Consider the following 16472-nt stretch of genomic DNA (forward strand, 5'->3'; position numbering starts at 1 on the left):
CTGAAGGACTGATAAGAGCTGACCAAATTTAACAGTACCTATTTTGGGTTGCTTAGCTTTCTGAATATCTTTTTTAGCCTTAACTAGACGTGGCAAATGATTTTTCATATCCTCAACAACTGCTTGTAATGGATCAGACGAGCACACAAGATTGCTTAACCTGACGTGTAGTATTTCATTACTTGTTTCTAGACCAATGTCTTTAACTGAGCCCCCATACGTTATAAAGTTTACTCTGTATCTTCTTGGCAGAATACACATTTGTGTTTTTGGTAGAAATGTTCTCGGAAATTCCTCTGGAAAACTGTACAACATGTAGACACTATTGAATCACAGGTGGATGGTCGTCCTCTCTTCTTCTTACTGCAGTTGTACTATCTCCTGAAATTGATCCTTTATCAAATCTACCTCTTGCACTTTCGACAGAAAGTTCATGAGGTACATGTTTGTAGCAGTTTTATGATAAGAAATACCAGTTCATTGGCTGAGTCACCTTGTGGTCGACTGTTTAGGGACTCAAATTCGGATTCACCATACCTACAACGTTCAGTGGATGTTATGATCAGTTTGCCAGTGGCTTGAATTGATCCGCTTTTAATATAGCTTTTTATATAGTCCTATGGCCCTTTCGTTTGGCATGTGAAGTAAAGTTCAAAATCTATTGTAGAACTATTTTTTGGTGGAGGATCTACCATAGGGTGATCAATGTTTTTTTACCTATACATTTTGTTTCTTCAAAATGGCTCCTCTACTTCATGGTCCTTCAGGGTTCTTACGAAGATAGAAAAAAAGTAACGAAATTAAGTAGCAAAATGTAATGCATCTAGTGCTTGATATACATTACAGTCTATAGTACAAAAACCTATCCAACCACAATGGTTTTTTGCACGTATATGGATTCCATCTAAATTTTATCTAATCATTTTGATCTCTAGAATGCAAAAACAGATTCCTCATGTAAAAGAACAATAAGGCAACCTTTTAAGCATGTTTTTATCTACTCTGGTTCCAGTAATTATGTCAAAAATAATATTTTATTATTTTATGGCGGCCATCTTCGATTAGATCATTTTTTTTCGACAGTTAACTGTTGCAAAAAACTTCCCATCCTAATTTCTTTTGATCTCTATCATATAATAATGCAAAATCGAGTGGTAGTTCACTTTTAACAAACATTTTATACGACATTACACAAGGGCTTAACCTAAAATCAAAATTTCGATGCACTTTCATTCCTACTAATTGTAAGGACAGCTGTCCTCGTGAAGGTTAAGGATTCTAAGTATTTGTAGCACTATAATGATTTAGTATGTGAGAAGATAGGTCTAGTTTATCCTTATGAATTTGAAAAGAAACCAGTTGTGGTCATTGATTGATTTACTAATTTTAAATATTATATTAAATTATTTATTATCCAATAATACACAAAACTGGTCTATATTTATAAAGATAGACGCGATTCAGGAGAGTAAGAATTATGGAGGTATAGCCTAACCCTTACATGTCAAGCAACCAAACTGCTTGAGAGACTCTCAGAAAAGAGAGCAAAGCGTGTTATTGAACCTCAGTTAGGTGAAGAACAACATGGATTCCGAAAAGATAATAAGTAAAATCAGACCTTACTGTATATTTATTCTGAGAACAGTGCTAAATGAGACAACTTGTAATAATCAACGGTTTTTTAAAGATCATTCTGTCGTAAAATCTGGTGACAAATTTACAACATTTAGTATTCTTAAAAAGAGTAAGTTATACAAAAATCATCTTATGGCTGGCATTATGCGCAAAAGAAATTTATAATAAATTCTCAAAGCCGTGCAATTATCAGTTGAATTGTTTACAGTAAATATCTTGGCATTTTTTCAATTACAAAATTTACACAGCTATAAAATGTTAGTACCTTTAATGCATATTGCAGTTGGGTAGAAAATTTCGATAGGCTTCTAAAAACAATCGCAGAGAGGGAGAGAGGGGGGGTGGCGGTGGGTCCAGTGGGAGCGGATGGGATAAACTATCACAGCATGCTTTTTCTTACTTGCAAGACCCAAGCGGTTTTCTTTCTGGACACTTCAGCGAGGAGAACACACTTTCCTTCTCTCAGGACAGAACAATTGAGACTGATTATAAGGTATTGCACTCTCGATAGAAAGAGAGAGAGAGAGAGAGAGAGAGAGAGAGAGAGAGAGAGAGAGAGAGAGAGAAAGAAAGAACTTGGTGTATAATGCACGCCTGTGGACTTAGTACCCAACACCGTCCATTTTAGCATTCACTGTATTATATCTTCGCGTTGTATTATCCCATCTACTGAGCATCACAATTAGCATCCTTTTTCCTCCTTCAAAATCCACAATATTCCATATTCCATACATTGCCATTCTCTCTCGGATCTATGCATTACTACATTTCCACTTCGACTTCCAAGGTTTTCCGTTCTATTCCCCTTACTTATGGGATAGCGTCATAATCCATTCAGCTCACCTGCAAAGTTATTTATACTATCTTCGTTTTATTCAGTTCCCTCTCTTTCATCCATATTAGGCATTTCCTCTCGTTCTTCTGGATTTATCCCTTTGTCTTATGTTATTTCCTCTAATACTCCCGTGTTATTTCATTCTGTCTCTGGTTCCTGTGCGTTAACATCTTCTCTTGGGCTTGTGCGTTATTCGAATCTGGTTCCTGTGCTACGATATCCTCTTCTACGCCTATGTTGATCAATTCGTCTCTTTTATGTGATATTTACTTCCTCTTGCGCCTCCTTGCTGTCCATTCTCTCTTTGTTTTCTTTACCACGCTATTTCCTCTAGGGCTTTTTGTTTTCCATTCTCGCTGTCTGGTTGCTGTGATACCTCATTTCCTTTTGGGATTCTGTTATTTCAGTCTCTCTCTGGGGTCTATTTCTATTGCCTCTGGGGCTTACTTGCTTTCCATTCTCTCTGGTTTCTCTGCAACGATAATTCCACTTGGGCTTCTGTGTTATTCCATTCTCTCTCTGGTTTCTATGCTATGCCATATCCTCTTTGGCTTCCATGTTTATCTGTTCTCTCTCTCATGTCTCTTTCAATGCCATTTCCTCTTGGGCGTTCTTGTTTTCTATTCTGTTTTCTGTGCTATGCTATTTCTTCTCTGACTCCCTTATTATTTCAATCCTCTTTGCTTTCTCTACAATGTCATTTCCTCTTTTATTTTTGTGTTATTCCATTCTCACTCTGATTTCTATGGTATGTCCTTTCCTCTCGAGCTTCATTATTTTCCATTCTTCCTATGGTTTCGACAATTATTTTTTTCTATCCTCTCGGTTTTCATTGTGCAATACCATTTCTTTTTTGCTCATTGTCATGATATTTATTAGTAAAATATGTAAAGTATTCTTTTCAAAAGTGTCATCGTATTTAATGTCCTAATTATCATGTATTCTGTGATAATGGTAATTATGTATAAATGTCTTTTCTGCCATGTTAGATTTCCCTACAGCGTAATTTAGAATATTTAGAATCAATAACTTTTGGTAACGTAGCTCAGAGATTTTGTCATAAAGCCACCATGTAAATCTGGAGATGTCATCTCACTCACTTTTGTTAGGATTCAGCGATAAGTAACGTCAACAGGCGAGGTCGGGGAAGTCACGCGCTCTTTATTCTGTAACATTTCTCGATCAAAACTCAGTCGGATGATTGCACCAAAGCACTTGTATAACATTACACTATGTTTGAATGTGTCCTACATTGGGAAAAGTACTGGACAAAACCGCATGAGTATTACGTCATTTCAACACTGATCACATATCCCCTATCTTTTAGTCAGAAACGTTTGCCTCGATAATGACGTCATCCTGCTTTGCTAGAATGACCTATGTTGGCTTGCTTTTGGCCTGAAATAGAAATCGTTGATTACCGAAAGACTGAAAACCGTTCCTGTGACAGTAATAGTATTATCTCCTTTTTCTCTCTCTCAGATCCAATTAGTAGAATTTTTAGAGTAAAATAAATTGTTTTTAGTTGTGAAATCTATACAGACTCAAACTTTTCTGATAGGCACTCTACCGGAAAAGTGTTTTTAGTGAAATGCAGCTGTAACCATTTATAAGTGAAAGCTTGTGAAAGGTATTGTAATTTTTACAAGACTTTTAACGATGGTTGAAACTTGAAGTTTATTTAATTTGCAAAGTAAATTGATTTTTAAAATCCTTTTTGAGATTAATACATTTACATTTCTTTTTACATTCTCTTAAGTTTTCTTAAGATGCTTAATTTTCTTTCACATAACATTTTGATGATTTGATTTTGTTGCTTATCTAAATTCAAGCATTACTTAAGTTTTGTGTTTTCGAGTAATATCTAAATTCCCATCTAAATTCCCTTTAAAGTAAAATTATGAATTTTGATGATAAATTTATAATTACAAATAATATTTTGTGTATTTAAAGTTTTTACAGCAGAGTTTCGTCTATTGACCACCATGGTAGGAAAAACTTTTGAATACAATATTGTGATAAAAATGTTGTTCTTCAGTGATTATATTAATACCTCACAATTGTTTTTTATATTTTGATACCTCACATTGCTGATAATTCTTTTAAGGGTTCACTGTTGAAGAGTCGAACTTTGTAATGAAAGTTCAGGTATCTGGATGTAGTAAGGTCAGTGTAAGAACCAGGTATTTGGAACAATAGGCAACAATATTTACATGTTTTTCTTAAACATACAGATCGTTAAAATAGCTCTTTGGCTTTGAACTTTCAGGAGTATTTTCCCAAATATTGAGTTTCCGCTATCTTTTGTTGACTTATATACAGCATGAAATATTTAAATAAAAAGCTTTTTTCTTTTTTTACTGAAGGCGCTGGAACGACACTTAGATAGAATCATTAAATGAAGACTACAATAAGCAAGTAATTTTGACTAATGTGGAACAAAAGCGAGCTTAAAATTGGGCCAGTAAAATCAAATATCTGTCATAGGTCTATCGTTCGCTTATCAATGTTTTGTGTCTCGGGGGGTGAACAACATTAAAGGTAAATTTCCCTGTTAACTGACGTATGATTTCATACCCATGCAATGCAAGCCTATTGTTCGTTTGTATTTGAAATGAGTAGACTTTGATATCTGCTCGCTTTTCTTGTGCTTGTAAAAGTATATTATCGATACAAGTTGGCATGTTTATGATTTATAAAACGTGTGACGGTTTATGTATATATCAACAAGAGCCCACTAAAGGCCTGTCCACACGACCGGGCCTGATCGGCGGACCTCCCCCTCTAACGGGCACACTTGACGGGCAAACCGTCAAATTGCCCGATGAGTCTTGTAGCAAAATCACCATGGTGGTGCCCGATGGCTTGAGCTTCCACCCTGGCAGACGTATGTTAACCATATACATTTCTTTTACTGAGCTATTCTTTACACCATATTCTCTTCTTTTTCATCACACACAAAGCAATTATCATGCTACACAATATCTTCTTTGCTGTAGGCACCATGTTTATCGTACCACACTGCACACACTACTGGCATTGTCGGGCACGCCCACCTCTCCATCGCCTCACCCATGTGGACAACATTCACGGGTAAGCCCGTTAGAATTTGTCCGTCAACCCCGGAGCACGCCGATCAGGCCCGCTCGTGTGGACAAGCCTTAATAAGACTCTTCGGCCGGACGAGTGATTCATGATGAATCACCAGAGTCGAATGCTTAAGTTGAGCCATGTCCCATGATTCACAGGTTGAAAAGGACAATTAAATATTTGTACTTTTGTAAATATATATAGGTTAACTGAGGACCAATTTCTTTTCATTTACTGAATTTCTGAGGTATTCTGAGTAATCTTCATTACAGTTTACGTCAAGATAGTGATTAGAGCAAATAAACACAGAGAGTTCTTAGTTTCGCTATCAATTGAGACATACGTATAAGGCTGTATTTTTTAACAAATTAACTGACTCTGATAAATAACTAGGTACTAATAAACTAGCATAAAAAGCAAGTTAATCCAAATCTAAAACGATTGATGCAAAGACGAAGGGTGGTCAAACGATTTGTTATAGAACAAGCCAGTATCAGGTCCTGCCTGCAATGAGCCCGTGTGACGTCTTTGTCTGGCCGACCTGTTTTAGTGGGTCCTGATACAAAAATTCAAATATGTTACTGAAGACGTAACGTCAACCGTGCTTAGAGAGATGAGTTGGAACCGACTATATAGGAAACAATGTTTGTAACGTTATGTTGCTGTGTTTCTGTATTGAAAAAGAGAACAATCTTTCGATTTTCCCAAATCTTCTCTTCTATAGGTAATTAAAAGAAAGGCGCTATTGTACACTTTATTTTTACGATTAAATCTTATCATTGCTGCCTAAAACAGTTTTCACCATTCGAATATAGGAATATAAGCTGAATCTGAAAGTGGACACCGTATGAAAAAGAGTTTTAAACAAAGGAATTCTGAAAACAAATACAATCCATTCATATTGTAGGCCATGTTGCCGCATAGTGATATTACAATAATTATATTTAAAAACTATATAACTATAATATAGGTTAAAGTAATGTCTAGCAGATTAAATCAGTCTTGTTATAACACTATCCAAAACAACAAAACGATTTAATATTTAGACAGAATAGCTTCTGAGTTCATTATTTAAATTTGCAGTATGTACTCATATACTATAATCACTTTTAAAGACAAATGTTTCATAGAAACTTTTAATACATAAATTATTAATTAAGAGTTGAATTAAATGACAACGACTAGTGAAAACTCTTGTCTAGTTGGTACTAGACAACCATGACATATATTTTTGTTCAAAAATCTCCACCTATTTCATGAAATGATAGGGCCAGTTATCCAGAAATATCACGTAATGGCTGAAGATTTAAGGAAATTCAGTAAATAACCAAGTGAAGGTCTAATTTGCGACCTGTCTATAAAAGCCACTGCATTTATAGAAACACAAACACACGCATTATATGTATATTTATAAACACACACACACACACACACACACACACACACACACACATATATATATATATATATATATATATATATATATATATAGATATATATATTATATATATATTTATACAGGGTGTAGCACAAGTTTATGCAAATATTTTGGGGAATGGAAGAAAAAGTAATTTTGAGTAGAAAATGTTCTATGAACCTATGGATTAAATTTAAGGCTTCGTTAGTCGGTGATAATCCAGTCCCTGGCAATTAGGTCCGTATACATTTCAGTGTCCCCTAATTTCGACTTCAGAAATTGAAAATATATTGGTTTAGGCTAAAAAAAATACAGGTGCTTTTTCAAAACTGGGGTAAATGGCTGCTTGGGGTGATAAGATGGCGGCCAGTAATGGAATATACTGAATACTAAATTTGGTACCTACTACCGTTCACAGCAGAACACTATTTGATATGCCTGTTTTTACTCATTTCTGCCCAAGGAATAAATGTGTTATGTAATTTTCTCAGCAGAAGTTACAGATATGTGAATATTTTGGCAACACTGGGCTCAAGCACACATCGGATATGAAATGAATATTTACGTGTTCAGAGGTTGGAGTTATCGACTTCAATATTCAGTGTTGTAGTACATGGATTTAATCATGCAAACACTGAAGTTTATCTATGCTTTAGGTTATTGTCATTTTGTTGCTTTATCCTTGGAAATCTTTACAGTAAGTCTCCAATATATTTGATTTATCAATATCTTAAGAGGACTGTAATAGTGGGCAATTTTGTGTTTTGTAGAAGTGTTTGGTAGCTATAGCCGCTGTCTTCACCATCAACATATGTTTGTTTTTATCTGTTTCAGATATACTGAGTAACTGAGTTTACAATGGCTGAAAGTACAAACCAAAAGCCTTCTCAACAAGAACATCAACAAGGGATACTGTTGATGGAAAATACCTTAAATGAATTTGATGCTTTCAAATGCATTATCTGCCAGAAGCATGAAATAAAAACACACATCTATCGGAGGATGGACGGAGGAGCATGAAACATGCTGCATATATAAGAAAGGACATTGTTACTAAAAGACTGAAAAGAGAAGAGGAGGTAGCTATACCTTATGCTTATCACATCAGTAAGATACTGAAACAAATAGAAGATGATGTAGAAACTCTAACCAGTGATGCCGAAACTTCATGTGAAGCTGAAAATGAAACATCTTCTAGCATGTTAAGCCCAATGATGTTAGGCCAAAGGAAAAATCCAGTCATGGAAAAGACCCTAACTAATAAGTACTGTATGTGACAGTGAAAGGATGAAAGTTAATCAAGTAATTTTGAGCAAGTTTCAAATTAGTGAGCAAAATGCTACTGAAGCAATTTTTATTGCTACTAGACATTTCAAAAATGAAGATATTTACTACCACAAGGTCTGTCTTAAACGCTTCATAGTGAACTAGAGACGACACAATGCTGCAGTAGCTCTCTTGATGAAACTGTCAAATCTAGTACTTTAGTTGAACAAGATCTTTTTGTAAAAACATTAGAACTCATCGACCCTTTCTTACAACGTGAGTTTGGCTTCACTGTTTGAGACATATTTCAGGCATACGTATAAGTATATGTGATTTAGATGACACACTATGTTTTCAGATATATAATGCTGATCAGTATGGTGAAAAAATTCAATTTTCTCCCAATCCTAGAAAAATGAAGCCGAATTGTTTTTCTCCTCACACATTACTACTGCAGAACTAGCTGCAAAGGTTAAGAATCTGGATGTGCTCAGACAAGTTGGGGAGTCCTTAAACAAAAATGTAAGCCAGGTTGATTATAAACTTGATGATAAGATTTCTGATTCAAACGAGCTTTAAAATGCATGGGAATGCACCCTAGTGCTTGATGATTGATTGAGATTTTATTTAGCATTATACGATATACCCAAAGACTGAAACAACAAATTCTGCACGGGACATTTCATTGCAAAAGATCAACCAGGAGCAGTATTTTCTGCTGTGGCAAAGGTTATTGACCAGCTTTGTAAAGGGTCCCCGTGGTCATGTAGTTGTAGGAATGACTGGAAATATTGCTTCTGTGGCTGGGTTTGACCTTTTATTTCATGAAATAATTTCAGTAACAAATCTTCTCCAGTCCCTCACAAGTGCACGGCTCATGGATCATCTGGAAACATCAATACAACATGATCTTTCAGGTTGGAATGGATTGATATTTGATAGGAATGGGAAAAGCTATGGGACTTTGTCAGTGAACGAGGAAACTCATTCATAATTTCAGTGTCAAAAGTACCACTTCACAATATTGTAACAAAGCAAATCTCAAGAAATTCAATTGAGGTAAGACTCCTAAAAGCATTGGAGAATGGAATGGCAGCTTACATCAATTTCCGAAATGTGAAGGTTGTGATTAAGTCCAAAAAATCAATGAGACAATATCAAAGGCAAACTTGCCTTCACTTGATACACAGTATCTTCCTAATAAACCCAAGATCCAAATAAACAAAGCACCTAACTATGTGAAGGGGAGATTGCACTTCTGCGTGGCATGTCTTAAGATGATGTGTACACTCATAATCTTCTTACATCAAGCCTGCTTTTTTATGGAAATATTACAACTAAACCCCAGAAAGCACAATTGATGACAGAACTGGAAAAAATCTAACTTTGGATGACTATCAATATTCTCCAAACAATTCTCAATAAATGCGCATTTTCACTGATTTCATGTCTAATGTACACCAGCTTCCCCAAATGTCTATCTTTCCAAGCTTTGGTGGAGTATTAATGAAGTACTTATAAAAGCCAAGGAAATGTGTCCTAACACAACAATGACTCACTTTATATTTGACAGCCGCATTGACTGTTCAACAAAGGATGGAGAGCGCACTCATAGGTCTAGGAAGGAAGGTTCTGTTGACCTGTCTGCTTTGCCTGAATCGCTGCCCATTCCGCATAAACTAGGAAAGTTCTGGAATTCAAGTCTCAACAAACGAAATTTACAACTGTTTGAACTGCATGTAGGAGAACGTGATCTGAGAAATGTATATAGGGTGTAACATGAGTTTATGCAAATATTTTGGGGAATAATACAAAATGTAATTTTGGGTAGAAATTGTTCTATAAACATATGCATTTTAAGGCTAAGTTTTTTTGTAAGGGTAATTTAAAAATATCCGTTATCATGCTTATACGCGATGGATGTTGGTAGAGGAAGGTCACAGCAACCTGTGACGTGTGGACGGAAGGGGGTCAAGTGAATCAGGCAAGGGAAGATTCAGTTAAGCTTACATTTCTTTTTCTCTATTTTTTATCAGTGTCCAATGAATACCATTGATAGGGAGGGAATAGGATTCAATGTAACGTGCATTTTTTTTCTTAAAAATGTAAATAGTACATTTGATTGTGAGGTACTTTATTCACGTTGGCCTAATCGCTCCATCCTCCTTCTATACAGCATATATATATATATATATATATATATATATATATATATATATATATATATATATATATATATATATACATATATATATGCGTATATATATATATATATATATATATATATATATATATATACATATACATATGCATACATATATATACGTACATATATTATATAGATATGCTTATTATGCAAGGACATAATAAGCACATAAGATTTCCTATTGTTTTGATTACCCTAGCATCCCTCAGTAATGATGCAAATTCGAACGAATCCATTTAGCCGTTACAGCATCCCCATGACTTTTTAAATTTGTCACTCTATAGCATTGTTAGTATCATATGAATGTTATAAGTCCCAGGAGGAATAGCTATCTAATAGCACACACACACACACCAAGTGAGGCTTGCGGGCGCTCTTTTATAGCAGATATCAATTATTTAAGACGAATAAATTTGTTTTTCTGATCAAACTGCAACGTAAAACCTTAGAATGTCGTTACTTATCACACATCAATTCCCTCAGCATATTACGTGGTTTAGTAAAATTTAATTAATGATTTGCAAAAATCATAAAGTAGAATTATTAAACAGATTTGGCACGCCATATCTTCCGAGGGTCATTCATTGACGGAATTGAATCTGGTCTATAGTAAAAATCATGCGATGAGGCCTGTTTCCATAAACTCGTCAAAAATTGACAGGAAGCGAGGTTTAAACAAGGGGTTTGTTTTGAGCTTGTCTAAAGCTATTGCTCTAAAGTCGTTCATAAGAGTTTCAATGTCTGTGTCTGACATTTCTGGAACTTCCTCCGGTTCTGTCAACATCATTGGTATGATAACCAAGGCAAAGAGCAATCCAAATTTATTCTTGTCTCTGTATTCCTCCACGAGTTCTTCAATAGTAAAATGCATGGGCATATCGCCCCCTTCTAGGACTTCCTTGTAGGTTGAATGATACAGAGACAGGAAATGACGGAGATTTGGTTTCCTCACGTCTCCGTTGACACTTGTACACAGCAAGTAATTCAGATCACTTGCAACAGAAGCTTCACGACACAATTGAAGGTCTAACAACATAACTTCCATTGGACGACCTTCAGCATTATATCTGAAAATTCAGTATTTTAAACGTATTAGAAAATCAGAAATGTATATCATTATAACTTTATTCTCAGTGCAGTTATAAAGGTTCCAGTCGTTTAAAACAATGGGACCCTGATGTAAGGCAAATTCTACAAAATATTTATGGTACTTTGGTTCTGTAGCACCTACGTCCACAATCAAAAATAGTCTATATACGTACTTCAAACCTGTAAAAACTACTCAGTAAACTGATTTCACACTCTTTGCCAAAATCCATCGGATTGGTACTTTTACACCTGACTCAAAATTACATAAATCGAATTAGCTTTTGTATTATAGATATTTCAAAGATGAAACTAACAAATCTTTGAAACCCCCTGAAACTTGGATGGTTTGCCCTAGTTATCAAGTTGTTAAAATTGTCTAATTACTAATGTAATTTTCTTATTATTTATCACTATCATTAATTCTTATCATCATAATCTTTTATTCAGTTATTTGTAAGCTCTTTGTGTAATATTATTATTATTATTATTATTATTATTATTATTATTATTATTATTATTATTATTATTATTATTATTATCATTATTATCTTGTTCTTCAATTATTGCTTAATTTGATCCCTGACTACCTTTTTTTTATTTAACTCCTATAACATAATAGTGCCTTTGGCATATTTATTCAGTGCAACAGCTCGGTTTTTAAGGCAAAATGGAAATAATTTATCAAATATTCTCTTGGAGTTTTAAATACCTATAGGAAGGGTATAAGCAACCTTTTAGAATCTGAAAGTTTCACTTCTGAAAACAGTTAATCAATGTGCCTAGGATTCTGGGATTGGGATCCAGGCTAACACTCTCGTGACTGCATCCCTTTCCAGTCTCATCCAGATCGTAAGAACAGTATCCTAATTATTGGTTTAGCGGGAGTGGGTTAAGGATATTAATAGACTGCATTTTGCAAACAATTAATATCCATTCTTATATCAACAATCAATCCATTTGAAAAGTTTGAAAGCAATGAAGGTCCAAGAACATCATGTTGTGGGCCATTAGACATAATAGATGTTAATTCACTAAAACAACACTAGCAACAACAACTCTGTCTTTGATCACTTAAAAACCTAAACATGATGCTAAGTATCTAGCCTCCTACACCTCAACACTTGATTTTATTTTATGTCTTCGAATACATAAAACTTAAATATTCACCCACAAGATTTGAAAAGGAATTTTATTAACCATTATCTGCCGAAATCTAAAAAGGAAATTAGTTCAATACAAGATTTCCGGCTAAATTTTATTGGTCCGTCACTGCTATGTTGCTATTCTTGTTACCTTAAATATGTTGTGCCTGTAAGAAGGGTAATTTGTGACCGTCAATTATAACTGGGAAGATTAAGGCTTCTTATTAAAAAAAAATTTTCATTTGTTACTTATGCAGAGAATTTGTAAAATTGCGTAAAATTTTTCGTCTTTTTATGTTAGTGATTTACTGAGTAAGCTGTTTAGTAAAAGAAATTATTTCTTTTCCCTGAAGAAGAATGCTTACAGAAAATGACTCCAGGAATACTTTAAGAGCTATTAGTTTTAGCAACTTAGGTATGTTCAGAGAGCAGGAAAAACAGTTTCCCTTCTTTTCATGAAGGCAGATTAAGCAGCTGGAATAGAGATTTTGTCATAAAAGACACTATTCCTTAGGCTACTCTTCTATTGAAGAGAGTTAACATACAAAATGCTAAAAACTAATACTTTCATCATACATAGGTCAACATTCAGAATTAGACAAACAAAAGCTTATAACATCCACTGTTCTGATGTGAAAAATAACATATGGGAGCCTGACTTTTTATTGTTTGCTGGCATTGTAAAGGGTGAAACAGATAGTAGGAAGGGATATGTTTTCACGGGTTTCGGATTCGATAAGCAATATTGTTTATCTTACCTAAATAGAAGATTGTTGTTCCAGCAGTCCCCATGGCATATGCTGTTGAATCTTGTACTTTGTATTCCTGATGATAAAACATTTTCAACTTCAGATTTCATGGACTTCAGCCAAGCACTGGCACTTTCATAACCACCAATTCTATCTAGCATCATTACCCCGGTATCAACACCCCTCTCTATCCATGACAGAAATAATTCTTTGGTATTTGGGGTAAAATCCAAAAGATCTTTTGTAATAAATTCATATCTTCCTCCGGCAGACTCTCCTTTCAGAACCTTCTTTGTCAGGAGATAAGATGCACCGTGCAGTCTGGCAAGCTCGGAAATGACGAGAGCAACATGATATTTATCCATTCCTTTCCTCCTGTCAAACATTTTGAAACCTCTTGCTCTTAGATCTTCAAAATAAAGTTGTTCTTTTCCCTCTTCTAAGGAAACAAGGAAACACTTAGCAAAGGGAAGAGGCTTTTGGCCTGCAGACATCAGTGCTTCATTCAACGCTGGCACAAGTTCTTCATAAAATTTGCCCTCCTTTTCAAAGAAAAATGGTGCTACCTCTTGGAAATCTCCAAAATTCCTATGAGGATTTAGTTTTACTACATAAGTGACCTCACACTCTTCCTTATCATTCAAAGAATATTTGACTTCTACACTTGTTACTTCACAGGCATAGTTATCCCCTCGTTTGGTGAAATCAGCGACCTTCCAGCATTTTAAGACAGCCTGGATTCCCTTGTCTGCTATGAGAGCTTTCTTAACATGATCCTCCGTAATGATACTCTTGGGGTCCGACACATTTGTTGAAAGTGACACTGCAAAGGAATGGAAAAAATTACGTGGTATGTGGTATAGATAATTTTTCATCTCTGTTGTATTACCTCTGATATATTTCTATTACCTTTTAACTACATTTGAGTATTTAATAAGTAATGTAATTACAGTTATGTTCATTTCCGAACTTTTTCTGTTTCAGTGAAAGGTCTGATAGTCAGGCTAGCGATACATTTCCAAAAATTTGCGCTTTATCTCTGACCCACTCCGTCGTTCGTACAAGAAATTAGAAATAATAGAGAAAACTGTTTATAACTGCCAACCACTTAAATTATCTTAGCAAAGCATATTTTCGATGAAGTATGTGAAGAATAATCGCATCCTTTACAGATAACTCCCCTGAATACTTGCCTTTTTTGGTTTGTTATGGTTATGATACTGATATATTGCTAATAGCCTCGATCCATGACGTAAACTTCGGAGCTCAGGTACCATTTGGCATTACGTTAATCTTGGGAATAAGTTTGAGGAAATGGGCAGCATTTTTCTTTACCATCATGTTGATTACGTTACGGGGTAACGTAATCACATGATTACGTTACGTTACGGGACGGGGTACGTACTACTACGGCTTCTCCAGCTTTTCCAAAATTCAATCCTTAAAATTCAATCACCTTTTTTTGCCTGTTTGAATAATAACAGAAGCAAACGTTTATTACATTTATCTTTCCAATAAAAAAAGGAATGTTGTAAATTCTGTGGGCTTCTCGGAAGTGACCTATTGTTGAGAATAATCTGTTTCTTTCGTTATGTGTTGTAATTATATGAGCCGTTATTTTCTTTCCTTTTGGGTAAATCTATTTGTTACCCAGTAGTAAATCATGTATTGTAAATTATATAAATAGTCGTTTTCTTCATTACTATTTGGCGGTTGTCTTATTCTGTCGTAGTGACACAATGTCTTGAAGGAACGAGTGCCGGCAGAAGTGGGCAGTTCAAAGAAGACTACCTTGCCTGTTAGACATCTGCCTGAATTAAGATTATTATTAGCACTGCGTCATTAATCTCATTTTTCTCCGTCATCCAGCGCAAGATGAGGCCAAGAAAAGAATATTTGAAAGGAATGATCCAAAATTTATTTGAAAATCAATTAACTGGAAAGGGAATGTAATAAATTATAAAAATAATCAGCCAGATGATGTTCAATTCAAGTTACATTTTGAGAGCATTTTTAACCTTGATCCCACTTATGCAAACAATAACCAACCACCTGATATAGCTTTGCCACCTAAAATTCCTATGTTAGACGATCCTGTCACTTGTCAAGAGACATGACAGTGAAAAGCATGAATAAGGGGAAAAGCTACGTTTGTGTATGCCCAGGTATATTTTAGCTATTGTCATTGACTTGGTTGACTTTTTTCCTCACCATTTTCAACTTTTTATTTTGTAACTTTGTGTATCATTTTGCTTCTTGCCATAACAGGTTGGTTACTCTTTTCAAATCAGGTAATAGAATCGACTGTGGGAATGATAGGTGCATAAGGATAATGAACACTTTGGCAGAATTTATGTTGCGTTGTTAACGAGACGATTAAATCTGTGGCTTAGTATAAATAATGTCAGACTGCGGCCCAAAAAAGGTAAGAGGGTATATTGAGCACATCAGCTGATCCTTAAGGTTTATGATGGACTATGCACTCTCCAAGAAAAAGAAACCGTATGCTTTATTTGTATATTTTAGTAAAGAATACGACCATGTGCCAAGAGAAAAGTTAATTGAGTGTCTCAAAGAGAAAGGTTGTGGAAAGATTATGTTAAAGGCCCTACATAAGATCCATGCTTGTTCAAAGAGCATGCTGAAATCAGCAATAATACTGTTGGGATACGTCAGGGTGCTCCAACAAGTGTCTGTTATTTGCAATCTATCTAGATAAAATGATAAAGGAGGGAATTGACAGAGATGGGTTTTAGGGACAATGCATGCGCTATAAATGATGAATGACAGTTATTTCAAGTACAGCAAGAGAAAGGTGTTTGGAGAAAACAGGGATTATGTTGGGTTACTATATCAGTGCTTAAGAAACATGAAATTGAGAACGCAAAGATCATTAAAAAAATTCTCAATGCTTTGTTATAACAATACAACTATGACCATATGCATATAAAGTCGAAGTACTTAAAACAGCATGGGGAGCCTCACTCTTAGTATATAGAGCAGAGAGTTGACTTACAACCAACGAAACACGAATAGAAAGGTG

The 16472-nt window shown here is 35.0% G+C and overlaps 1 protein-coding gene and 1 long non-coding RNA gene across 5 annotated transcripts in view; both read right to left on the reverse strand.

The window, feature by feature from the left end:
• Positions 1-16472, reverse strand: part of LOC135225818 (uncharacterized) — a 160694-nt gene that overhangs the window by 93668 nt on the left and 50554 nt on the right. Inside the window, exons 2-3 of one of the 4 annotated variants that reach the window (XM_064265345.1) lie at positions 13439-14252; positions 10790-11516 (exon numbers count right to left, since the gene is read on the reverse strand). The exons of 2 other annotated variants lie outside the window; for them this stretch is intronic. In XM_064265345.1, the coding sequence (XP_064121415.1) occupies positions 11066-11516; positions 13439-14252 (1265 nt within the window). In that variant the 3' untranslated portion in view covers positions 10790-11065. Of the gene's footprint in view, positions 1-2035; positions 3330-10789; positions 11517-13438; positions 14253-16472 lie in introns of those variants that run through there. One more of the 4 variants, XM_064265344.1, reaches the window with a different exon arrangement.
• Positions 8891-10786, reverse strand: LOC135225822 (uncharacterized). The gene is made up of 2 exons (XR_010317093.1): positions 9803-10786; positions 8891-9129 (listed from the first exon to the last, which is right to left on the reverse strand). It is a non-coding gene; the product is annotated as an uncharacterized LOC135225822 (long non-coding RNA).

Source organism: Macrobrachium nipponense, chromosome 13, assembly GCF_015104395.2.
Source record: "Macrobrachium nipponense isolate FS-2020 chromosome 13, ASM1510439v2, whole genome shotgun sequence".
Classification (NCBI taxonomy): domain Eukaryota; kingdom Metazoa; phylum Arthropoda; class Malacostraca; order Decapoda; family Palaemonidae; genus Macrobrachium; species Macrobrachium nipponense.